The 26503-nt window shown below is 47.5% G+C and overlaps 2 protein-coding genes across 6 annotated transcripts in view; one reads left to right on the forward strand and one right to left on the reverse strand.

Moving 5' to 3' along the window:
- Nucleotides 1-7106, forward strand: part of ARHGEF4 (Rho guanine nucleotide exchange factor 4) — a 99239-nt gene extending 92133 nt beyond the window's left edge. The window contains 7 exon segments of the mRNA XM_061199037.1: nucleotides 1322-1554; nucleotides 1909-2038; nucleotides 3518-3649; nucleotides 4449-4692; nucleotides 5371-5448; nucleotides 5967-6058; nucleotides 6061-7106. Coding sequence (XP_061055020.1) covers nucleotides 1322-1554; nucleotides 1909-2038; nucleotides 3518-3649; nucleotides 4449-4692; nucleotides 5371-5448; nucleotides 5967-6058; nucleotides 6061-6321 — 1170 coding nt within the window. The 3' untranslated portion in view covers nucleotides 6322-7106.
- A 578-nt stretch (nucleotides 7107-7684) lies between these two features.
- FAM168B (family with sequence similarity 168 member B) overlaps nucleotides 7685-26503 on the reverse strand; it is a 37009-nt gene continuing 18190 nt past the window's right edge. For all 5 annotated transcript variants that reach the window (XM_061182991.1, XM_061182995.1, XM_061182993.1 and 2 more), the window contains 4 exons: nucleotides 14766-14908; nucleotides 14456-14633; nucleotides 12562-12687; nucleotides 7685-12128 (listed from right to left, as the gene is read on the reverse strand). In XM_061182991.1, the coding sequence (XP_061038974.1) occupies nucleotides 12575-12687; nucleotides 14456-14633; nucleotides 14766-14908 (434 nt within the window). In that variant the 3' untranslated portion in view covers nucleotides 7685-12128; nucleotides 12562-12574. The remainder of the gene's footprint in view (nucleotides 12129-12561; nucleotides 12688-14455; nucleotides 14634-14765; nucleotides 14909-26503) is intronic.

Below are 26503 nucleotides of genomic sequence, written 5' to 3' on the forward strand. Positions count from 1 at the left end.
CTCACCGGTACAGTAGCTCCCGACCCCCCGTCTCTGCTGGGGGCTCTGCCCTGCCCCACCATCCCTGGCCCCGACCGCTGTCACCCTTCCACTCTGTTGTAGAAGTGGCTCTGCTTCTGGGGGTCGGGGTGGGCTGAGGTGGGCAAAGCAAGCTGGAGAAGGCTCCTTGGAGCTGGCGGGCCTAGGCTTTGGCCCTGGAGAGGATCTGCTTGGGACAGAGGTGGGCTGGGCCACCTGCTGAACACCCCAAGGGCTGTTCCTAGCGAATTCTGGGATTCCTCGCAGTGAGCACACTGGAATTGAGGTTGAATTAGTTCTTACTTCCACTCTAAATGCCAGTTGACATTTAGCCAAGGTTCATTGGACTCGTCTGGGCTAGGTGGACTTCTTCTTGTTTTTAATCCCTCTCCTGTGGCAGTCATGTGGGGTTGAGCAGAGGATGCCTAGCTCAGCCCATCAAGGACAACCTGGGCTCCTTTCCCACTACTAGCAGTGGGGGGTTGGGGAGGTCCTTCCACCCCTCTCCAGTGGCAGGAGGAAAGCTGAGGAGGGTGACCTCAGGAGCAGGTGGTGGGTCTGGGTACCCGAGTGAGTGTGGGGATTTGGGTCCCAAATTATTCATCAGGCAGAGTTGTGACGGGGGAACGGGCAATAGGGCATGTCTAACAGGCACGCTATCAGCATTACCCAGTGTGACCATCACAGCAGCCTGCCAGGCAGCCAGCTGCCACTACCCTCCTTTCCCACCTAAGTCCACGAAGTCCTAGGTCAGACCTAGGTCTCCCTCTGGCTCCAGGTAGATGAAAGTTACACACAAAAACAGGCACAGTGACTCTCCCGTACAACACACATGCAACGTGGATATATCTCTGTCACGTGCTGTTGAATAAAGTTTGACAGTGGCTGTCTTCAGATGTGAGGCCAGAGCTTTGTGGGGAAGAAGCTAAACACTGGGCTGAGGAGGAAGACAGCCCGGGAGGCACAGCCGTCGGGATCTCTCTCAATCTCCCTCTCTCTCCTTTTGGGCCGTGATATCCCTTCCTTATTAGTATCATTGATTTCACCCAAAAACCTGGCATACTGTCAAAATATCTGCTGAGGGCCCTGCAGAGAAAGCTAGGTGGCGACGGGCACGCGCGTGCCTGAGTTTTCTGGGGTCTTTCACGTCCCTGGGCACGATTCTGCGTAGCTTGTGCCCAAAGACGTAGGTAGACAGAGCCTGGGCCCCCTGAGCTCCCTCCCACCCCCTCCCCCTCCTCAACACTGCCCGTGGCCTGGGGGAGCAGGAGGCAGCCGTCCTCACCTCCAGCTGTGCCCACAGCAAGCGGATTTCCAGATCTACTCAGAGTACTGCAACAACCACCCCAACGCCTGCGTGGAGCTCTCGCGCCTCGCCAAGCTCAGCAAGTACGTGTACTTCTTCGAGGCCTGCCGGCTGCTGCAGAAGATGATCGACATCTCCCTGGACGGCTTCCTGCTGACACCTGTGCAGAAGATCTGCAAGTACCCTCTGCAGCTGGCTGAGCTGCTCAAGTACACGCACCCCCAGCACAGGTAGGAGGGTGCTGGGGGAGGTTTGTTGAGGCTTATAGCGTGCTGGGCACTGCTGCGGGTGCTGGGCACTGCTGCGGGCACTGGGGTGACAGCACAGACTGAAACGTACAACAGTCCCAGCCTTCATGAGCTGTCCTTGCAGTGCGGGACTGTGCTGAATAAAGTTGAATAGGATATTAAGTTCTGCTCTGTGCCTCGTTTATGGAGAAGATGGGGGTATGCACTTGACAGGTGGAGAAATGGCCCAAGGGCACAGCCGCAGAGGGAAACAGCTCCACAGGGGGCTCCAGGAGGCTCCCAGCCCTTCCCTGCTCTTGATCTCATAAGCCCTCTTCCACCTCTGTTCCGCCCCAGGGATTTCAAGGACGTGGAAGCTGCCTTACATGCCATGAAGAATGTGGCCCAGCTCATCAACGAACGGAAACGGAGACTTGAAAACATCGACAAGATCGCTCAGTGGCAGAGCTCCATAGAGGACTGGGAGGTGAGGGCCCAACACCCCCAGAAAATACCGTGGGTCTCGGCCTTGGCTTTAAAACCATGCTTGCCCCTGAGAAATCTAGGAGGGCACTGAAGCAGGGGGCCATGCTCCTGGGAGCCAGCAAACAGGAGCTAGTGTCAGGAGGGAGAGCTGGGCCTCTGCCGGGCCAGCCCGGCCCATGTCCGAGCCCCAGGCCTTGAGCGCTGCTCCCAGAGCAGGCCTGCTGGCCTCCTTCCTGGTGAAGAGCTCAGGGCACGTGTAAAATGCCACATGCTCCTCTCAGAGTGCAGCCATCAAGCCTCCGGGGACAGGCTGGGCCCCCAAGTTCGAGTTAACTTCTGGGGCTACCAACAGAAGGGGCCAAGCTTGCCACAGTGTGACCAGAGACGGATTGCCACCGGTCGGAGCCTCCTGGTTCCATTTTCCTGGCATACACAATCCCCTCACGTGGGCCAGTCTCGTCTTCTAAGGCAGCACGGAGGCCTGAACTAACAGCGACGGTCCTGTTCTGTTCTCTCCACCCCCACCCACCAACCGTAAAATCTGTGAAAAAAACAAGATTCCTAGGCCCCATCCTAGAAATACGGAATTAGACTCCCTGAGAGGGGGGCTGAGTGTTTGATTTGTGTTTTGTTTTGGGTGCCTGGCTTTTGCTTTCCTGATGATTGGTTCTGAGGCCCAGCCCTGACCAAGGACCCTCACAAACTCACTTATCCCAAACTGAATGGCTGCCAACTACGCCTGGCTGTGGTTTGCGTTTTCCTGGAGGAACCGGGCGCAGTAGGGCTTCACCTGAAAGTGTGAAGTCTGATGATAGGACTTCAGGTACTAAGTAACACTGAGCCAGAGGAAGACCTCCTAAACCCCTTTTAAAAGACAGGCCTCGGAAGTTACTTCCAGCCGGGTCTAATTATTCTCTAGAGCTGCACTGTCCAATCAAAGTACTGTGTGAGCCACATAGGGAACTTTATATGTATTAGGAGCTATCTTAAAAATGAGAAAAAGAAACAGGTGAAACTAACTTTAATGATGCTTTGTTTAACTCAGTATATCCAAAATATCATTTCCACATGTAATCCACATATAAAATACCATTGGTGAAATAGTCACAGTCTTGATTTCATACTAAGTCTTCAGAATCGGTGTATCTTCTACCTAAATGACACCTTGATAGGGATTAGCCACATTGCAAATGCTCACGCCACTGACTGCTGTGGGGCCTCATTTAACGGAGACGACCAACTCATAGGCCAAAGTGCCTTCTGACTCCACCCCACTTCCTTGGGCTTCAAGAGCAACCCCTTCCTCTATGGCCTGCTGCTTGCTGCAGACCCCGGCCCGACGGGGGCCGTGGGCAGGCAGGGACAGTAGGGACCCCACCTCCCGAGCCAGCAATAGAGGCAGGACGCAGAGCCCAGCAGAGCCTTGCTCTGAGCCCCAGGATGGGGGCACTCAGCTCACGGCTCCCCTTGGGTCCCCCAGGGAGAAGATCTCCTGGTCAGGAGCTCGGAACTCATCCACTCGGGGGAGCTGACTCGTGTCACACAGCCACAAGCCAAGAGCCAGCAGAGGATGTTTGTTCTCTTTGACCACCAGCTCATCTACTGTAAGAAGGTACCAGAGTCACTCTTGCCTGCTGGATGGACCTGTTCAGAGCAGGAATGGAGGGAGTGAGGTCGAGGGCTGGGAGCAGCTGCCCAGAGAAAATGACACACACACACACACACACACACACACACACAGCTGCCCAGAGAAAATGACACACACACACACACACAGCAGGGGGCTGTCTACAGAGTGAGCCTAGTGGCCCAGGGGCCGGAGGGTGGCCCTCAGAGTCTGACCAGTGCGCAGCGCTGTTAAGAACACCCTCCTTCCTGATGAGCCCCTGCTCGCTTCTCAAGCCAGCTCTTTTCCTGCAAACCTCAGCTTCCCCTTCCCAACCCTGGGGTCCTCTGTTCCAGCTGCCTCCAGGCCTCCTCTTTGCTGCTGGCTTCTACTCCCCTTTCAAAACACGGCGCAAGTGGCCGGGCAGCCCTCCTGAGCGCTGGCTCTGGCCTGGCCTCGGTAGACTGATGCTCTTCTCTGCTGCGCACTGTGGGCCCTGGCCTGCTGTCTGTTTCCGTGGCTGCCTCGCCATGAGGCTGTGGGTGTCTAGAGACCCCCAGGCCAGCCAGTAACCGTTACCTAAAGGAGCGGCTCCTCCACCATGGGTTCAGCATGTGGTCATGGGCCGAGCCAGGCTCACGCTCCCTCCTGAGATCACTTTCTGCTGGGGAGGTAGGTGCAGCCCGCCGGCCCTTCTGGGCACAGGGCAGAAGGTGAGGCAGGGCCTTGGATGTGGTCAGGAGAATGGTTCAGGCCGAGGGGCCGGGCAAGCAGCTGGGCCGGGGGCTCACGGCGTCTCCGGCAGGACCTTCTCCGCCGGGACGTGCTCTACTACAAGGGCCGACTGGACATGGATGGCCTGGAGGTGGTGGACCTGGAGGATGGCAAGGACAGGGAGCTCCACGTGAGCGTCAGGAACGCCTTCCGGCTGCGCTGCGGCCCCTCGGGGGAGAGCCACCTGCTGTGTGCCAAGAAGCCCGAGCAGAAGCAGCGCTGGCTCAAGGCCTTCGCCAGGGAGCGGGAGCAGGTGCGGCTGGACCAGGAGACAGGTGCGAGACCCCGCCTGGCCTGGCTGCCCCGTGAGGGCCCGCCCAGCCCTCCTTGCCCCCGAGTGCCGGGGAGTCGGCACGACCCTGAGACCGTGAGAGGCCGGTCTCACACGGGCAGAACCTCGGGGTTTGGCGAGGCTCCGGGACACGTCGTGGTTTCGGCCCCAGGCGTGGGTCACTTCCCCCCGCCACGCACGTGCACACACTCCACAGGGTGGGAGCCTCTGCTCAGTTGGAGTGGGAGGTGGGCGCCGGCCTCCAGAAGCCTCCCCCTGCCCCACGTGAGCACGGCATCTCCCCACGGCATTCCCCCTCCTATCCTTGGGCCCCTGGCCATCACGCTGGGCGGCGACCAGGTCGGTTCTTGATCTGGCAAGGAGCCGCCTCCACAGGGCCAAGAAAGGACAGTAGGCACCAGCCACGTCAGTGAGCCGGGCAGGGTGAGCGAGGGGCAGGGCGACGAGGGAGGCCACCGAGAGGTGCACCAGAGCACCCCTGCAGAGCACGTCCTCCGCCTGCGTGGCCGAGACAGGCTGGTGGGGCAGGACGCTGAGCCCCCGAGTACTGTGGGCAGGGCTGGGTACACAGACTGCGCTGGTGCCAGGACAAGAGGACCGTGGGGGGGGGGAGGGGGGTGCGGGAAGGCAGCTGTGGCTCTCATTTGTGGCCCCTTCTCAGGCTTCTCCATCACCCAGCTACAGAGGAAGCAGGCCATGCTGAACGCCAGCAAGCAGCAGGCTGTCGGGAAGCCCAAAGGTAAGTAGGTGGTGGTCCCACCTCCCCCCATGGCAGCCCGGCCCAAAACAGGGTCAGCTGGGCCTGGGTCCTCAGAGGTGCCCACTGCCTTCTGCAGGTTTGTGTTCCCCAAGGCTGGTGGTGAGGGACCGCTGGTGAGGAAGGCTGCTTAGGGACACGGTGGACATTGCTGCTCTGCAGCCCCTCAGGCTCCCGGGAGCAGCACGGGTGCTGCTCGGTGCCAGCTGCTACTTCCCGAGGCAGGGCTGCTTCCTGGCAAGGAACTAACAGCCTATTCCTAGAGAAACGTTAAATGCCGCCCCAAGAGCAGCTCCAGGCCTCACGCCTTCCCACGCCCCCTGGCTGTGCCCCATGCAGACCACGGAGGGCAGCCCAGGCCCTTGGGTGCGGTCAGCCCCAGGGGAGCAAGGGTGGGTGTCTGAGGCAGCCTGGGGACGGCCCGCTCCACCCCACAGGCTCTGCCCTGTGCCACCTGGCTCCCGACACACCTCCGACCCCTGCTCTCTTTCCCTGCCCAGCCCTCAGCCGGCCCTACTACCTGACACGCCAGAAGCACCCGGCCCTGCCCACCAGCCTGCCCCAGCAACAGGTCCTGGTGCTGGCAGAGCCCAAGCGGAAGCCGTCCACCTTCTGGCACAGCATCAGCCGGCTGGCGCCCTTCCGCAAGTGAGCCCACGCCCCGCCGATGGCACCATCTGGACCTGCCCCGGGCGGGCCTCCAGCTTTTCCTCCCCGAGGCTCACCACATCCGGCCTTCCTCTGCCTGTTATGCAAACTGGAGGTGGGAGGTGCTCAGTGCCCCCATTCCCGGTTTCCTCCCCACTACTGGGGCGCTGGAGACGCTGGCTGGAGAGGCAGGCCCCCAGCACGTGAACCTCCCGCCACCCTCTCAGCTTGTGCGGGGCCTCCTGGGAGCCACAGCTCAGAAGCACCCACCAGGCCAGCACGTATGAGAATGCCGCTTTGGACCCTCTTCTCTGGACATCTAATCATCGCTCCTGCTCCTGTCTTCTCTGGGCAGGAGACGTCTCTGCCTTCGGCCACCTGCAGAGCCAGGCTGTGTACCCCTCTGCCCTCCTGTTCTCCGTGCAGGCCCCCAGCTGGTGGACCAGGCAGCCTGCGTCCCTGGTGGGTGGGAACCAGGAATTCTGCCCACAAAAACATCTGGCCCAGAGCCCACCCGTTTTCGCTTCCCAGTCCCCCTCTAGACACTCCTGGCTGCTGGACACCCTCTCTTCACTTGTGATGTGTTTGTGTATAGTGGAAAGAAAACCATAGTCAGCTGAAAACTTCTGTCAGGGTTTGTGAGCAGTCCACCTGTAGCTGTGGGGTGATTCCAGAACCTGGTTCCAGTATTTTTTGTTCAGATTTTGTTTTTCTAACAGTAGAGAAGAATTGTTAGTGACACAGAAAGATTGCCTTACCCTAAGTGAGTGTGAGAAGCCATAAGGACTGAATTCTGTGGCCCATCACCCAGGACTGACCCACCCAGAGGCTGGTGGGCATGTGGGTTGGAAGGAAGCCCACATCCCACAGAGGAGGGGCACCAATGAGTGTGGCCAGGGCCTGGCTTGGGGCATGGAGCCGCCCCTGTGGCCCATGGGAATTCAGCAGCATGTACAGTCTCACTCTTGCACTATGCCTTCTCCAAGCCAGAAACCACATTTACTTTCATAAAGAAACTTGTGAAAAATAACCTGGCTGCCGGCTCTTGTTTTCTGTTGGAGTCTGTGCATTTTCTCGTGCCCTCGCCACTCATCTGTTTCCACCCCAGGCCCTTCCTTCGACTAGAGGAATGAGCTAGGCTCCCAGGGCTTTGGAGGACAGAGGCTCAGGGTAACTGGGAGCTGTCTCAGCACCTCCCTGCCTGCTGCTTCCAGAGTCAGTCTGTTTAGCTGAAGTGAGTTTGGGGGACAGGCAGTCCGTAATCTTTCTGGGTATCACCTTCCTCCTTGGTGAAATGGGGAAGGATGTGTCTTCCTCCCAGGAGGACCGAGGCCACAGGACCTCAAGAGGAGGAACAAGGGTGGCTTCCCTCCCCTTCCCCACAACCTGCTACCTTCACACCCGTACACACTGCCCAGGTCACTGGGGCTGAGCCTGAAACCCCTGGATTTCCTAACTTAAGAGACACTACACCTTCCATCCAGGCCAAGCCACCTGGAGACAAAACCTATGGGGAAAAATCATGAAAATCACAAAATGCAACACAATTCAATCTTTATTGAAAACTGCAGTATTAATACATAACAATTCTTGTTACAATAAACGTGCTTTTAAGAATTTTAAATCTGAGCTCATCTACTCATCAGATTGCATAAAAAATTAAAACAGTACGAATTTATACATAATGGAATTGGCTCAGGATGGGTGTTCCATTCCTTTGTACTGATTGACACTTTAAGTTCAATGCAGAGGTGAGGGGGGCCTTTAACACTGGAAGACAATGCTGACTTAAGTTTTAAAAAAGTACTATGAGAACGGTCTAAAAAAAAAAAACGTATTCCAAAATCGTTTAAAAAAAAAAAAAATTTCCTTGTCAGTAACAGTGGCTCCCTGGGGTCTCTCTTGAGTGGCCATCACAGTAACTCCGCCAGGAACACATGAGAGCTGGCCTCAGGTCCAGCCCAATTAGTCTACCGACCACTGGTCTGCACGAGGACCTACAGGAGACTCCAACAGGGCTCAGGAGGCCAAGACAAGACCCTTGTCATCTCCAACACACCAATCCTGGGAGCACAGCATCCCCCGAAGCTCACTGCAGGCTCCCTGCACGGAGATGCCAGCCTCTCCTCCGTCTCCCTGTCCCAAGTGACTTGACGTTTGATCCCGGGGATTCAAATAAGATTACCCCAGAGGTTTTCTGTTCTTCAAGTGAATAGGGTGGGGAAAGAGACAACTCCTCTGAAACATGTAAGATAAACTCTGCAACTTTCTACCTGAAAAGATCAGCAGGCTCCTTTCACAAAGCCCAGGTTGAGCAACAAACAGCTCAGAAGAAAACACACCAACATGTGAAATGTGCTAGAGAGGAGAGTCACGCAGTCCACCCTTCCCTCCGCCAACCACTCCTCTCTAGAGACACACCCCGTCCTCAGAAAGCACCAAGAGAAGAACCAGAAGCTGTACCCCACCTCAAGCCCCACACCCTTAAGCCTGCCCTTGCACGGCCAGAGGATGTCAGGCAGGCGTCCTGTCGGGGCAATGCCCAGGCTGGCAAGAACTGGGGTGTCCAGCTGTTAGCTGCCAGATAGGGAGAAGGTGGCCCAAAAGGTCAGAGTAATACTGTTTCCAAATGTTTACAAAGGACAAGTCTGGGTTTCCTTCTTAAAAAGTAGGCCCCAATACTGATGCGTCTGGTGCCTGCCATCCTTTCTCCACCTGCTGGCAGGACAGCACTACCAGAGATTAGTACATCCCAAGCCCCAAGAATCTGTTTCCTCTTGTTTGAAGTGCCGATGCCAGCAGATGGAGCGAGGCACTGCATGCCCAGCCTGGGAAGGGCAGGGTGCGTACCGACCAGGTGTCCAGCCCACAGCTCAGGACCACACTCGGCTCCTGTAAATACTACATTTGCATAGCACTCAAGAAACAGAGTCACATAATACAACTGGTAGGCCTAATAACCAAACCAATAAGAATGTTGAGAAAAGATTGAACACAAGAGACATAAAAGATTCTGGAAGCGCTTCTGTGCTTGTCACCATGAATGGCCCTGGCCCGGATGCTGGCCTCCGTTCTCAAAGGCAGCAAGATGATGGGACCATCACTCATCGTGAAACGTTCAGTCACCCGGCCCAGATCCAAACAAGATTTCCCTAAGCAGAGAAACATACCTTCTAAACCTTAGGGGAAGGCTGTAGAATAAAATTTTTTAAAAATATCCATGATGATACCTATGTTTATAGGAATTAGTTCCTTTACTTGCCTGTCTCAACTTCTACAATAACTGTAATTTAGCTGAAAGGCTCTCAAATTAGGAATGTCACATATAAAAAATGCAAAATTTCTCCGAATGTTCTACTATTGTGCTTAGGATATCAAATTATGCAACTTTATAACAGAAGCTCTATTCCTTAGTTAATTTTACTGGAACTAAATGCTGCTAAAATTACAACACATGATAGTTTTGTTACTATTCATTATATCCAGATTCTCACCTGCTAGACAAGATCTACCTTCCATATTTGATAGCTGATGCCGATAGTTTCAAAATTGAAAAGATTTCCACAAAGATGTATTCCATAATGCAAAAGTATTTGATGAAGTCTCCCAACTCAACTTCACAAAAGGGAAATAAGATTTTTTTAGAAATTACAGGGGGGAAAGTGTTTATAAAGCTGATGTAAATGGGGAGAAAACGAAACCCACTCTTTTCTTTCTCTTGAAAACACCATTTAATTCACAGTGCTCGTGAAAACACTCACCCTGTGTATGCCAAGTCTCAGGCAAGCTGGAAGAAACAGCCCATATAATTTCTCATAACTTCCTCCTGAATTCAAATGAGTCCAACCCTTACAGGTAGTGGCATGTGTGTGTCTGTGTGTGCCCACATTGGGACGTTTAAAAACCATATACTAAACTCTTATTTTCTCCTAACTTATTACGCTAAACTGGCTGGGGAAACCAACTTCTCTGTTCAGCCCCTGGAACCATTAGAACATATTGATATTACAAACCGTCCACTATACAGATGGAATTACCAACAAAGAGTTGAAGAAGTGGACACAGTGTGCCTGGGGTAAATGGCTGCTACTCACACACACATACACACACACACACACGAAAACACATACAAAGGTGGGTTAAGTGCTCTTTAAGCAATTTAAAGTACTTATCAGTAAACACACTATGTTACAGACATTAGAAATAAATCTTCTGTTTACAATGATCCATGCAAAAATATTCCTAAAACTCTTATAAAATAAAATGTGAAAAAGGAAATTATGAAGAGTACTCACTATAAAAAATAAGGTTACCAAAGGCTCAGGGGTCAGGTATCCCACTCACCATCCGGGGCTGAATGCCACCCCAGTGCCGGAGCCCCGACCAGCTGCCAGAGCCGTAAGGAGAGTAAGGTGCCCTCCCCACCTGAGGCCCACAGCGCTTGAAACGACGACGGGGTGGAGCAGGGGCACCCCGCCCCTGACAGACCGCTGAAAGGGAACAGCCCTCACCCCCCACCCCCTCTGACTTCATCTGAGGACAGACACACACACACACACACACACATCGATACAAGTTGGGCACATTTAGGCAGAAAAATCCTCTTGGTTTCTTATGTACAATATTCAGATTTTAAACACAAAATCCTCTCTGTAATAAGTTCCGGCAGGCAAACACGTTCTGAGGCTGCCTGGCCCTTTGCTGTCCACACGTGCTTTGTGCCGAGTGTCCTCGGCCGCAAGAAGAGATGGCCGAAGGGGCTCACAGACAACAGGCGCCAGCCCTTCCCTCACACCTCCCCACAGCCATCTCCACGAGTCCCCTCCACATGGTCTCAGAGGACAAGTCCCCATCAAGTGCGTGGGCCGAAACACAGCCACAGCCCTGCCTCTCTACAAGGAACAACCAATATCCAATAAAGTTCTGTTCCCTTTTAAAAGTTCTTAAATATACAACTTTCTTCATAACACACAGCTGAATGAAGTCTTTGCCCTTCTTTGTGGGAGGGAGAACAACAGTGCCTACATATGTTTTCAGGTGACTCAAACATTTCCCCCGGCGGGGGCGGGGGGAAGAAAGGAATGATTTTTCTAAGCTAAATAAAGGAGAGGCCAATACCTCCTCCAAGTGTGGCTGGTTCTCTTTCACATATCTTCCATCCCAGGAAAATAATTTAGCTCTACATAGGACTTTTCCATTAAACATACAGAAAGCATCATCTCTATCTGTAGGAGATTTGTAATGAAAATTTAGATGGCAGAGAAAATTGCTTTGCTGATACATAAACCACCTTGTGTCCCTAACTGGATTCATGGTAATCCCTAAGCACATCTACATCTCACTGACCCCACAAGCCTAAATGGAGAGAAAGCCATTAACCTGGCTGCACCCCAAGCAGCGGTGGCCCCCCCACACTCTCCCCATCCCTGCAACTCTCTCCCAGTGCAGTCTGCACAAAAGGAACAGATGGCTGGAAACTAGAAGTCCACATTTCCAACTGGCAACCCACGTCAACCCCAAAAGGCTGAAGAATCATCAAAGAGATTTCAGATGCTCTATGAAGAAATTCACTTTAACACTTATAACTTTAAGACTCTGCATACATTACAACAGTGCATTAGTGATACAAGTTGTAAAATACTTTTCCATTCCTTTGGATTTTGCATATGATGGTTCTGCATCAGTCACTGCAGGTAGATTGAGCAAGCTTTGTTTTTGTGTTTTTTTTTTTTAACATGCATTCAACTAGATATGATTCAGAACAGATTAACACTCCCTTTTTATCATTACAGTTAGCTAAAAAATTGCCTGGCAGCCCACCAAACAGGATTTGCTTTAAGACCAACCCACAGAGTCAGTTGGAGACTGAGGGCGCTGGGACCTGCTGGGCCGGCCGTAGTAGTGTTTAGCTAAGTGTCGAGAGCGTTAAGAAGAAAGTCCTGGTTGGAGGCACAAGGCCTGCAGCACCGGCTGTGGAACCTCCATGATGTGACTGCACAGCTCCATCTGCAAACCTGGGGGAGTGGGGAGAAAGACAGACACAGTCACACACAGCTCCTCTGGCACCACTGCTCAGAAAAGGAGGCATTCAACTGGAGGAGGAGGAGATCCACTAGGACAAGGAAGGGCAGCAGCAAGAGAGGCAACTGTGCTGGTTCCCATGGACCCCCAAGACTCCCAGTTACAACTGGAGCCCTACGTCCGGCAGGAGGCGGGCCAGCCCAGGTAAGGAGCACAGTGTGGGGGTGCACAGCAAGGACCCAACGGTCTCCTCCTTCTTTCCTCTGTAGAGCCCCAATAAGGACAGACATTTAAACGCTGAATTGCCTTTGGATCATCAGGTAGCATTTTTCTTGGCAGTGTTTAAACTGACACAGATCTCCCATTCTCCTCTTTAAAAAATGCACTTTAGTCACAAGCTGGCCCCGGGTTTCACCAGTCACTTACGTTTGCAGGGTGATCACCACTGGGGGGGCACATAGCTGTAGGTGGGCGTTCCTGGGGCCCGATACGTGGGCACGGTGACGGGGTGGGGGGCGACAGGAGTTGGGGAGTGGGCAGTCAGCAAGGTACCTGGAAGGAAGAGCAGGCATCTCAGTGGAGGGCAGAGTCCCACCACTGCTCCCTCTTACAGGGGAGCTCCCGCCCGACCCCCGTGGCAAGGTGGGAGGCAGACAGGAAGAGGGGACGGCTCTGACCCACAATGCTCTCAGAACTCTTGATTATATACAAGTCAAAGCTGTATAAACACAGCAAGCTCGCATGGATAGCATGTCTGCAGAAGCCTTTGGGCCTCCCCTTCATACAATCATACCGAATTATTTTTGCAGATGAGGTGATAAAAAGAAAACAAAAATATTATTCAGCCTTAAAAAGGAAGGAAATTAGTCACATGCTACAACACGGATGAACCCTGAGGACATTATGCTCAGTGAAATGAGCCAGTCACAAAAGGACAAATTCCGCATGAGTCCACTTATATGAGGTCCCTAGAGGAGTCAAATGGATAGTGACAGAAAGGAGAATGGTGGTTGCCAGCTCTGGGACAAGGGGAAGGGGGAGCTGTTTAATGGGTACAGAGCTTCAGTTCTGCAGGACGAGAAAGTTCTGGAGATGTGACACAACACTGTGATAACACCACTGACCTGTACACTTGGAAATGGTTATGGTGGTAATAAATAACTGGAAGAGAGAGAGAGAGGGACGCGGAGGGAGATTCCCAACTACATGAGCTTCTGAGTACCTTAAGCTAAGCATATTTTCCCTATAACTGCAGAAAACTCAGCTGTGTCCCTTTATGGACAAGCACCACCTCAAACCTAACAGCCTCACCTGGCAGCCCTTCTCTCCTCCTCCTTCCTGCCTGTACCCATACCAGGGCCTGCCATCCCCTCCCTCCATGTGCCTCAAACACACAGTTTCTATCTGTGCCAGACTCTCCTCTGCCTTCACGGGTAAGTATGGGAAAACCAAATAAAATAGAGACTCTAAGCAGAAACACACATGGTATCCTGAAACACCGTTCTCTCTTGAAACATTTTCCTTATACTAAAGTCTAGGAAAACAAAGAGGGAACAATATATATATATATTTTTTAAAGACCCAGCCATGGGCAACCAAATGCATTGTGTGCACCTGGCCCCTCGCCACAGACAATTCACATGCCCATAGGAGGTAACCTAATCCCTAGACATTCAGTGAAGCCCTCAAACACTCCAAGGTTCCATGGAGACAGGCCCATTCCAGCCACGGGTCTCTTCTATCTGTGGTTTATTTTCCAGACCTAGGGGAAGCCTTGGGAAATAAAGTCAATGTACGCCAAAGGATTTCTACAGGTAGCTGTTATCTCTATGAACACAAGACCGGCTTTCCTAGATTCATGAAAACATCCCCATTCAGACAACTTGGCCTGCACTGGTATCCCACACTAAAGGGAAGGATCAAGAGGGCCAGCCCCCCAGATCACAAAGTATCCCTCTTCTGGCGAAGCTCACCATAGGAATCTGGTCACTCCTTGTCCCTACAGCCAAGTGACTCAGCTCACCAAAAAAAAAGTGGCATCAAATTTGGAGAGGGCTACTCAGTCATGGTCTATGGAAAAGGTACTTGGTTCATGGTTCTAAACCCTACACTCCAGTCTCAACTGAAAGGAGAAGGAAGAGAAAGGAGGTGAGGTAAAGAAAAATATAACGTGCCATTTCTTCCCAAAAGGATCAGATGTCCTTCCACACAACTCTAGCCATGAAAAGTCAAAGCCAAGGGTCAGAGTACTACTGGGGAGCTCTCCCTTCCCCAGCCCTCATGCCATCACAGAGCAGGCACCCCAGGGCCAAGGACTCACCTGCTGACATGGCCATAGTGGTCCCCGCCACCATGCCCATGGTGACGCCGTTGCCTCTAGGCGGAGGGATGGCAGCAGGGTACACCGTCGCCGGCATGCCGTTGGGCTGCACCACTGTGGTGTGGTGGATGACGTGAGGGGGTGCTGCATACAGGGGCTGGGGGTAGTACGTGCCTTGCTGGGGAAAGAAGAGAGACGAGGGCCACAGGGTCCCACACCCAGGGGGTCAGAGCCCTGAGGAACCGGCCTTTCCCACGCGCACAGTGCCCAGGGGACCCCGTAAGACACCCACAGCGCGCCCCAGGCCTACCTGTGCGTACGGGCTCTGCTGGGGGTAGGCACTTCGCACGGGGTATACAGCGGTCTGGTAGGGGTTGGGGGAGGAGGAGTACGGTGGCACAGCCCCACTGGTGGGGGAACAGGACACTTTGTAAGGTGTGCCAGGAGTGTAACCTGAAACAAAGAAGCCCAAAGCCTTAATTCAAACCTACACTCGGCCAGACCCAGGGGACGGACCAAGTGTGCAGCGAGGAACGAGGCAGTGTTCCAGCCCTGACCACAGTCATATCTGACACCTCTACTGAGATCTGGCTTCACTGCTTAGACTTTATGTGCAAGTATTTTTTTGGGGGTGGTGGGGGGAGAAGAAAGATCTACTGAGTGCATACTTACATAGGAACAGGAAAGAAACACCAGCCCTGTCGGAATATAAATTAGCACGCCCTTGCTGGGGCACAATTTGGCATTAAAAGTATGTATGTCTTTTAACCCCACCATACTACTTCTAGAAATTTGTTTTAAAGAAATAAGCACGGCACATAAAAAGATGCTCAACATAGCTCGTCATCAGGGAAATGCAAATCAAAACCACAGTGAGGTATCTATCGCCTCACACTTGTGAGAATGGCTATGAATAAAAAGAACACAAATAACAAATGTCGGTGAAGCTGTGGAGGAAAGGGAATCCTCGTACACTGCTGGTAAGAACACAAATTGGTATAGCCACTATGGAAAACAGTATGGAAGTTTCTCAAAAAACTAAAAATAGAACTACCACATGACTCAGCAATTCCACTCCAGGGTATTTATCCCAAGAAAATGAAAACACTAATTTGAAAAGATACATGTATCCCAATGTTCACAGCAGAATTATTTACAATTGTCAAGATATGAAAGCAACCTAAGTGTCCATCAACAGATAAAGAAGATGTGGGAAACACACACATACATATGGGCGCGCATGGGAATGTGACTCAACCATCAAAAAAGAAGGAAATTTTGTCATTTGCAACATGGATGGACTTGGAGGGTATTATGCTAAGTGAAATAAATCAGAAAGAGACAAATACTGTATGATATCACTTATATGTAGAATCTAAATAATACAACAAACTAGTGAATATAACAAAAAAGCAGCAGACTCACAGATATAGAGAACAAACCAGCGGTTCACTAAAGAGGGAAGGGAGGAGGGGGGCAACATGGGGGTAGGAGATTCAGAGGTACAAACTACAAGGACACACCCAGGGAATACAGCCAATATTTATAGTAACTATAAATGGAGCATAACCTTTAAAAATTGTGCATCACTGTATTGTACACCGGTAACTTATAAAATACTGTGCATCAACTATACCTCAATTAAAAAAGAAAAAAAAAAGAAATAAGCATGGATTTGAACAAAGGCTGAACTGTAAGCATGCTCATCACAGCGCTGTTAATTACAGCAAAAACAAAAGGGAAAACTTGTCAAACACCAGGGTTATGCTAAAAAGACTTCTGGGTCTAAGGTACAGCAGGCTGAACACATACTTTTGCCTTTGTCCCCACCCAAAATGACAATAAAGCAGATTAATAAATAAAAAGACACAAAGCCACACAGATCAAGAAGAGAAGACATTTTAGAACCTAATAATTTTGGAATCTTTTAAAAAGTAGAAGTGGAAAATAATTTAGCAGACTCAAAAAAGCTGTACTCTCAGCCAGCAGTGAAGAGGGTCAAGAAGCAGCCTGACACCGGGAAAGCCCCTTCCCCTAGACCTAGACGCTGTCAGCATGTGTTGCCAGGAAGTGATGAAGGACCACGATCTGGAAGAGTGATTCAGAGTCTATCTGGTAAGCAGTAAGATGCCTGGCTCCCCCTCCTGACTCCCCATTCCAACGGAGGAGTTTTTCTCCAGGGAGGTTAAGAGAGGGTCTCTGAATTGCCACGTTCATAGCCCACTGATTTATACAGACTAAGCCACCAGCAAACTGTGGTACAACCATACAACAAAATACTACCACTCAGCAACCAAAAGGATAGAACTGATGATACACATAACATGGGATAAATCTCAAAAAAAAAAAAGAAAAATACAATATGCAAAAGAAGTCAGACACAGTCACACATGATAGGAAACTCTAGGAAAGACCAACATAATCTACAGAGACAGAAAACCAATTAGTGGTGCCCAGGGGCCAGAGGGCACGAGGGCATCTTTCACAGGAATGAAGTCACCTGACTGTTTGTGGTGTCACTCATCTGTATACATGTCCAAACACACCAAACTGTGCACTTATAAAGGATGGCTTATATGCAAATTATACCTCAATAAAACTGCTTTCTAAAAAGTCTGAGAAGCCACTTCTCATTCACTAGAACAGCTGACATGGCAGAGTGCTCACACGAGTTCCATGGAACAATACAACTCCTCATAAAGCTACAAACATACTTCCCATGGGGCCCAACAATTCACTCCTAGATACTTTCCCTAGAAGAATGAAAACATACTTCCACAATAGGACTTGTAAAAAATGTTCACCAATCTTACTCATAATGGCCAAAAGATGGGAAATAATCCAAATGTTTATCAATAGGAAAATGGGTAAATTATGATACATCCATATAAACACTATTCAGTATCGAAAGGCAAAAAGCATGAATGAATCTCAAACCATGCTGACCTTTTAAAAGACACCAGACACAGAGCATACACTGCATGATCTCATTTTCAACACTTAAGTAAACCTAGCTATGGTGACAGAAGTCGGGGGGAGCGGGGGGGAGGTGTATGATTTGGAGAGGGCTAAAGGAAAGCCTAGGATGATATAAGTGCTCAGTATTTTGTTTTGGGTGGTGGTTACGCGAGTATGACAATTGTCAAAATCCATACAAATGAACATTTAATATGTGGGTGATTTGCATAAATTATATCTCAAACTTAAAAATGAGCTGAGTATTAAAAAAGTTAAAGTTTAAAAAATTTAAACCACTTTATTGAACTGTGTTTAGCGGTGTACTTATATTTTAATTTAAAAGAGAAAAAAAGAATGAATGACTTCCAGGACATACACTAGTTTTTTTTGTGTGTGTTTTTTTTTAACATCTTTATTGGAATATAATTGCTTTACAATGGTGTGTTAGTTTCTGCTTTATAACAAAGTGAATCAGCTATATGTATACATATATACCCATATCCCCTCCCTCTTGCGCCTCCCTCCCACCCCTCTAGGTGGTCACAAATCACCGAGCTGATTGCCCTGTGCTATGCAGCTGCTTCCCACTAGCTATCTATTTTACATTTGGTAGTGTATATATGTCATTGCTACTCTCTCATTTTGTCCCAGCTTACCCTTCCCCCTCCCCGTGTCCTCAAGTCCATTCTCTACGTCTGCATCTTTATTCCTGTCCTGCCCTGAGGTTCTTTAGAACCATTTTTTTTTTTAGATTCCATATATATGTGTTAGCATACGGTATTTGTTTTTCTCTTTCTGACTTACTTCACTCTGTATGACAGACTCTAGGTCCATCCACCTCACTACAAATAACTCAATTTCGTTTCTTTTTATGGCTGAGTAATATTCCATTGTATATATGTGCCACATCTTCTTTATCCATTCATCTGTCGATGGACACTTAGGTTGCTTCCATGTCCTGGCTATTGTAGATAGAGCTGCAATGAACATTGTGGTACATGACTCTTTTTGAATGATGGTTTTCTCTGGGTATATGCCCGGTAGTGGGATTGCTGGGTCATATGGTAGTTCTATTTTTAGTTTTTTAAGGAACCTCCATACCGTTCTCCACAGTGGCTGTATCAATTTACATTCCCACCAAAAGATACACCAGTTTTAAATGATCCTTTTTTTTAAACCACAAGTCCCCCTTTCCTCCAAGGGGCCAAGTCAGTCCTGGAGACCCACTGAGAACCATCACGCACTTGGTGTGCCTGGGTTCACTAAGACCTTAAATGCCATGTTTCTCATTTATTCCCCAAACTGCCCCTCATGGTGTTCATGATGAAGATGCTGGTAAAGGTGTTAATGCCCCAGAGTCACACACAGCAGAGCAGGTGCTCAGACAAACCCAGATCCAGCTGCACTGAGCAATGACTCCTTTGCCCAAACCAGGTAATTCCCAAGCTCAGCTCGTATCTGTTTTAAGGAGAAAAGACCCTCACAGGTTTCCCTATTTCTGTGTTTTAGAAAAAAAATTTTGTATTGAAGTATACTTGATTTACAATATTGTGTTAGTTTCAGGTAGACAGCAAAGTGATTCAATTATACACACACACACGGGTTTTTTCCATATTCTTTTCCATTATAGGTTATTATAAGATATTGAGTATAGTTCTGCGCTATACAGTAAATTCTTATTACTTCTCTATTTTATGTATCTATTTGTATCTGTTAATCCCATACTCCTAATTTATCCCTCCCCTCTCCCTTTCCCCTTTGGTAGACTAAAGTTTGTTTTCTATGTCTGTGAGTCTGTTTCTCTGTGAGTCTGTTTCTGCTTTGTATATAGATTTATTTGTATTATTTTTTAGATTCCACATATAAGTGACATCATACATTTGTCTTTCTCTGTCTGACTTACTTCACTTACTATAATATTCTCTAGGTCCATCCACATTGCTTCAAATGGTAATTATTTCATTCTTTTTTATGGCTGAGTAACATTCCAACACACACACATATATACCATGCCTTTTTAAACCAATCATCTGTTGATGGGCACTTGGGTTGTTTCCATGTCTTGGCTATCGTAAATAGTGCTGCTATGAACACTGGGTATCTTTTCGAATACAAGTTTTTATCTTTTCCGGATATATGATCAGGAGTGGGATTGCTGGATTATATGGTAGCTCTATTTTTAGTTTTTGTTTTATTTACTTATTTACTTATTTATTTATTTATTTATTGGCCACCTAGCGCAGCTTGCGGGATTCTTAATTCTCTGACCAGGGACTGAACCCAGGGCCCCAGCAGTGAAAGTGCCGAGTCCTAAACACTGGACTGCCAGGGAATTCCCTATTTTTAGTTTTTTAAGGAACCTCCATACTGTTTTCCATAGTGGCTGCACAAATTTACATTCCCACCAGGTTTCCCTATATTATTTTGAAATTCATTAACTATTAGGTCAGTAAAAACAATGCCAAAATTTGAAGACACCAAATTTCAATACCAGTTTTGAGCTGAAAGAGAGTAGAATAAAGAGTCTCCGGATTTGGAAAAGCAACGTTAAAGACAAGAGCAATTAAGTCCCTCTCTCTAGCTGCTCATCTTCTAGTCTTTAAGAGGGACAGAAAAGGAAAGTGATGGTTTCACAGGTTTCACAGGTATACACACGTTAAAACCCATCAAATTGAAGCTTTAAATACGTGTACTTAATTGTACACCAATTATACCACAATAAGGTGGCAAAACATTTTCTTTAATTATAAAGAAAAAGCTAATTATGAAAGCCACTGATTTCTAACCCTGCACTGACACTCCCAGGAGACGGCTCAGTGATAGCTCCTAATTCCCCATAAGTGACTGCCTACATCAGAGGAGGAAATGAGGCACTGGTGCCTGGACACACTTGTGACCAGTCACGGTGATGGAAGCACTGCACCAGGGCAGAGTGCTGCCAACTGCCAGAGCGCATCACCAACATCACACGCCATGCTTGGGGCCCAACGGGCTTGTCAAAAGGTCCAGCCCCCTTGACAAGGTGCTGACTTCAGGGGAAAACCACAAGGAAAGAGACCACCAAAACAGCAGCACTGACACAATCCTGGCTGGCAAAAGCAGGAGCAGGTCGTCTCAAAAACAGAAGCTTGTGGATGAAGGCAAAGTATGTCTGGACAGCTCCCTCCTGCGCGAGCTACCCTCTCCTTCCCACTTCTCACAACCCTGCAGCAGCGGCATCGTGGAGTTAACTCACAGGAGAATACGGCTAAACATGGTCCCACTGGCCTGAATTAAGAGAGCCTCACAGGAGTCACTAAACTCACATCTGACCAAAAGGATATCAGGTTTTTACAAAAATGTCGGAAAATCAAAATATTCACAGAATTAGCATATTTTGAGAACAAGTGCTAGACTTCAAACTTGAAAATCACATTCAGAATTTCTGGTGCTAGCCAGTTTTCATAGGTTAAAAAGAACCAACAAGGCCCCCCCCTTTCTTCACTGTACAATTAAAAAACATCCATGACATAGACGAAACAACTGGAAATATAAATACTGATTGTAGTACTGATAGTATTAAGTAATTATTGTTATTTTTTAGGTGTGATGATATATATTTTTAAATTCATCTTTTAAAGATAATACTGAAAAACTGATGAATGTGATGTCTGAGATTGGCTTCAAAATAATATAGGGGAAAGTGACAGGAGTACAGATGGAAAAGATCAACTATAAGCTATTAACTGCTAAGTCTAGGGCATGGGCAGGTGGACCCTGTATTGTGTACTTGTGTATACTTGTAACTGCTGAGGCTAGGGTGTGGGTAAGTGATCATCAGCCTGCTGTGTACTTATGTATTTTTGTTATTATTATTTTTTTAATTTATTTATTTTATTTATTTATTTTTGGCTGGGTTGGGTTTTTGTTGCTGCATGTGGGCTTTCTCTAGTTGCAGTGAGCGGGGGCTACTCTTCGTTGCAGTGCACAGGCTTCTCACTGCAGTGGCTTCTCTCATTGCAGAGCACGGGCTCTAGGCGCGTGGGCTTCAGTAGTTGTGACACGCGGGCTCAGAAGTTGTGACTCACGGGCTCTAGAGCATAGGCTCAGTAGTTGTGGCGCACGGGCTTAGTTGCTCCGCGGCATGTGGGATCTTCCTGGACCAGGACTCGAACCCGTGTCCCCTACATTGGCAGGCGGATTCTCAACCACTGCACCACCAGGGAAGGCCTATGTATTTTTGTATTTCAAATTTTTCATAATAAAAAGTCTTCCAAAGTGTTTTATAAAGGTTAGGTAGATTTATGGATTAAAAGAGACAAGAGACATAACAAACTCAAGTTTATAAACAAATTCAACATGTAAATTTTGAATAAATTCTATTTCCAAATCTTTTTAAAAAATTTTTGGGACAACTGGGCAAATTTAAATATGAACTATAAAATAAAATGAGAGAATTACTGCTTCTAAGTATGATAACGGTATCACGGTCATGCAGAGGAGCATCCTCATTACGTTACGTTGAGGGTCAAGCTGAAGCCCACAGGACAAGAGCCAAAAAAGGCTATAACTCTGCGTTGCTTCAAGAAAAAACCAAAAACAAACAACAAAACGTACATACACACTCATCTTTATATGGTAGATAAAGCACATATGGCAAAATGATAACTGATGAATCTCGGTGCTGGATATTACAGACATTCACTACACTGTTCTCTCAATTTTTCTGTATATTTGAAAATGTTTTGTAGTAAATAAGGTGAGAAAATTATAATGCCTTCAGATGGTGACACACAACTGAGAGAGGAGCTAAGAAAACCTCCCAGGAAACAACAATCATGCAGGAGCTAAAGGGACAAGGAAGGAAGCGGGCAGAGGTCCCCTGCTACTAGGAGATAAACATAAAGTTTTCTGAGCCTTTAAAAAGGCCATAAGCTAGGAAGGCATGGCTCTTCAGCAATCTGATCTGAAAGATAACCTGGCAGCTAGGTACTAGCTGGAAGGGCAAATAAAGGTAAAATATGCCAATGTTCAATACATACAGCCAACCCTCTATAGAAAGTCATGGTGCTATAGGATAAAGTGATTCAAAAAAGAATGAGAAGAGAAAGGAGAACCTGTCTGAGGAAGTGAAAACACACAATGCACTCATGACCTGAATGAAAAACTGGGAGAAAATAGAGCCTCTAAAAAAGCCATCAATATTCCTAATAAGAAAGTCCATGACAATTCTGTCACTGTTCAAACTGCAGAAAGAGCCTGAAGCTTGGACTGAAGAGAAGCTGGAAGCTGTCCACCTGAATAAGCTTCTAAGGACACGGTATGAAAGCAAAGTTAGGAAGATCTAAGCATACACCTCTCCAGAGAGAGGCCCTCTGATTCAGAAGCACTCTTCTGGCCCACCACATCCGCTGAAAAAAAGGTAAAGTCCCTTATTTACCACAATCAACGATAGGCCAACCTATGATGTCGAGCTTTTCTTTTAAGGGAGGCTAGAGGCCTACTGTTGCAGAAACCCATCCAGCAGGCCTGAGGTCTCTTAATCATCTGAGATATCTTTTTTATAACACCTGCCTCATATGTACACTTTATTGAAGATAAAGAGATGACTCCAAGAAGCTACGATGTGTATGCATTTGTCAGAATACAATGAATGGTATATTTAAAATGTGTGCATTTCATATATATAAATTTCACCTAAAAACAAAACCTAAAAGAACTGTAAACAAATATTAACAATATGCCCACTGAAGTAGATGGGGAAAAGCGTCCATCCACAACTTACTTCAAAACACATGAAAAAACAAGATGGACTGAAGGATGGATGGAGTAAAATGTTTAACTTTAAAAGTTGATTTTAGGGACTTCCCTGGTGGTCCAGTGGTAAAGAATCCACCTTCCAATGCAGGGGACGCGGGTTCGATCCCTGGTGGGAGAACTAAGATCCCACATACCGCGGGGCAACTAAGCCCGCGCACCACAACTACTGAGTTCACGCGCCTCAACGAGAGAGCCTGCGTGCCTCAAACTACAGAGCCCACGCACCCTGGAGCCCGCATGCCACAACTAGAGAGAAGCCCACGCACCACAACTAGGGAGAAGCCCGCGTGCCACAACAAAGAGCCCACACATAACTAAGATCCTACGCAGCCAAAAAAATAAAGAAAATAAATTTTTTTTAAAAAGTTGATTTTAAAAAGTTTAATTATAGAATCTTGGCAGTCGATATGTAGATGCTCACTGTGAATTTTTTTCAGCTTCTCTGTATGTTGGAGAAATAGTCACCCACTATTTCTACTAATTATAGCAACAATTTTTAATATATATTATCTTACTGCTTATTCTTGTAACTGTGAGCTATATCCTGAACTCTTGAGAAAATTGATTTTGGTTTTTTGTATGGGCATGAATACTACATCACTTTCTATCCAACACTGAAGACAAATCAATTTCAAGGAAAGCAAACATGTCTCCCAGTCAATTAAAAACCAAGTGTGTATAGGCACTTTCCTTTTTGTTTTATGTAACACCAGATCCACTGTCTCACACCAGAGAACCTCAACAGGAGTCTTACAAACTTAAAATTTAAAAATACATAAATAAATACACATACATCTCACAGTATCCAAAATAGACACTTTGTGAAATAATTTTTAGATTTGCCAACCATTCACAATACAAAACCAAACACATTCACTGCTTGGTCTTTCAAAAACACTAACAGCTTTCCAGATGCTCCTTCCCTAAAGACCATTCATAAGGATGCCACACAGACAACAACACACTGGTCACAGCCTTTTTCCTCCTCACTCTCAGCAAACATGCATCACCGCAGGCTGACCTCCTCTCTGGGCAGAACTCACGCACAGGGCCACTGCTCTCAGACTGCTGTGAGGGGCCAGAAGCTTTTTACATTGGAACAGATCATTTTTCCCCAAAAGTACCGCATACCACACAAATTTCATATAATAACTTTGAGTATAAGACATTTATTTAGAAAATCTGGAAATTCAGAAACATATAGTATATGTGAGGAGGAACGACCTGCACCAAACACAGCATCATGAAATTTCAGAACCTGGAGACAGAACTACTACAGAGCACCAAAGAGAAGCCCAGCTCAGTCAACCAAGCATCAGAAAGGTACTGACATTCTCAGCAGCAACAGCAAAACTGGCAAACAGTTCGGCAATGTCCTCAAAATTCTGAGGGGAAATAACTGCTAGCCTAAAATTCTATATCCAGACAAACTAACAGTGAAGTGTGAGTGCAGAATAAAATGTTTTCCGACATGAAAAATCTCAAAACTGTGACTCTCCCATATTCTCCTGGGAGATTACTGAAAAAGATCCTCCACTAAAACCAAAGAGTAAACTAAGAAAGTAGACAAGGAATCAAGTGGAAGGGAAGAGGAGAGAACTCCCTGGGATGATGGAGGAGAACAACCCAGTGTAAGGCCCAGAGGACAAGCAGGCCAGAGTAGGAGAGAGGGTTTCAAAAAGACACCATCAAGAAAAGAAAACACGAACACCTTATGTGGCCTAAAACGCTGAGAAGAGACCCCACGCCTAGGGGGAAGTTGAGGGTTTAATCAACGATGTGGTTACAGAAATCTAATAAAGGACACTAGGTCCAGGGAAGAAAAAGTAACTGAAGAAAACAGCCACTCGTTCACAGCAGTGAGCAATGCTCACAGGGTCACAGTAACAGGGGTAGGAAGGAAAATTAGGAATCTTAAAACTATGTGAATGTAAACCTTTAACTTAAGTGAGAGAGAGAAACAGAGGCCATGACCCCACAACCTGTTAACACGCTAATGCTCTTCTCTCCTGTGTGGCCACCGTAAGTGAAAATTTTTAAACAAACCTGGGATCTTACTTCATGGACATAATTCTGAGCTTAAAAAGAAAGAAAGTGGCATATCGTAAAGCATTTCCACTTACTAAATATCCCTCATAAACAAGTAATAAGACCAGTTAAACACTGAAATAAACCAACAGTTTAATCAAACCATTACTTTACTAGATATATCTGCATGTATACATAAATATTTGCATAACTGATTATTCTCATTTTTAAGCTTCTTTCTATTATATTGCCAAACTGTCCCCAAAAATGTTTCCCCAATTTATCCGCCATCCAGTCATGCATGGCAGCAACCACAGAAGCCTTTCCATCACTCTTAGCAACGTTTTCATCTTTTAAAAATTTGTGCCAATGTAATATCTAAATCACCTCTTACATAGAGCTTACTACAAAGAACTGAATGTTTTTTTGATGATTTCAGATGATCAATGCAAATATTAGTTACAGATACTCCTGGCTGTAAATGGGAACAGAACAGAAGCCTGAATGTGCAGCCTTGGTGCCTTGGGAGCTTGACTGCGTGCTTGCAGCTAGAATCCTCAAATAACACAGCTGAGGACATATAATGATTCATTAAACAAAACGCCAAAAATGAAACGTCTTTCCCAGGAGTGACAGAGTCAGGATTTGAGCCACATCTTGCTAATGCTACAGCCCAAACTCTTTCCAATATATTGTTCTGATTCCAAAAAAAGACAGCCCTCTCTGGTTGCACATGTACTCAGCCTACTAGGCTTGTTCATGAGGATGAAATGAATACCACCTCCATTTCCAGATTCTGAGTAATGGAACCTTTCAGCAAAAGACATGACATCTCCTTACAAGGTTCTCTAAAACCTCCCTATGTCACACTTGTAAGAGCTAAGAAATAAGGAGTGTTAGGGCTGCAAAAGTGCTTTAAAAGCCACATACACAACCCCTATACTATACACCAGCTTTGTCCGAAAATCTGGTGGTGAGAGAACCAGAACATTGAGAAAGCAGCAGAAATGGGGAAAAATTTTGTTTAATTTTTCTATAGTGACAATTTTGGCTTACTCATCACATAAGAAAAAAAGCCCACTGAAAAAGGAAATTTAAAAATTCAAGCTATGAAAATGCTGAGGCTCCCAGAAAAAGAAGGGAGCACAGCTGTAGCCTAGACTCAGATCAGGTGGCTGCAAGCACTCGCATGACACCGGCATGACCTTCCAAGTGCCTTTTATCTTTTTCATTCGCAAATTTCACATACATCTTTATTCCCAG

Source organism: Eubalaena glacialis, chromosome 1 (assembly GCF_028564815.1).
Source record: "Eubalaena glacialis isolate mEubGla1 chromosome 1, mEubGla1.1.hap2.+ XY, whole genome shotgun sequence".
Taxonomy (NCBI): domain Eukaryota; kingdom Metazoa; phylum Chordata; class Mammalia; order Artiodactyla; family Balaenidae; genus Eubalaena; species Eubalaena glacialis.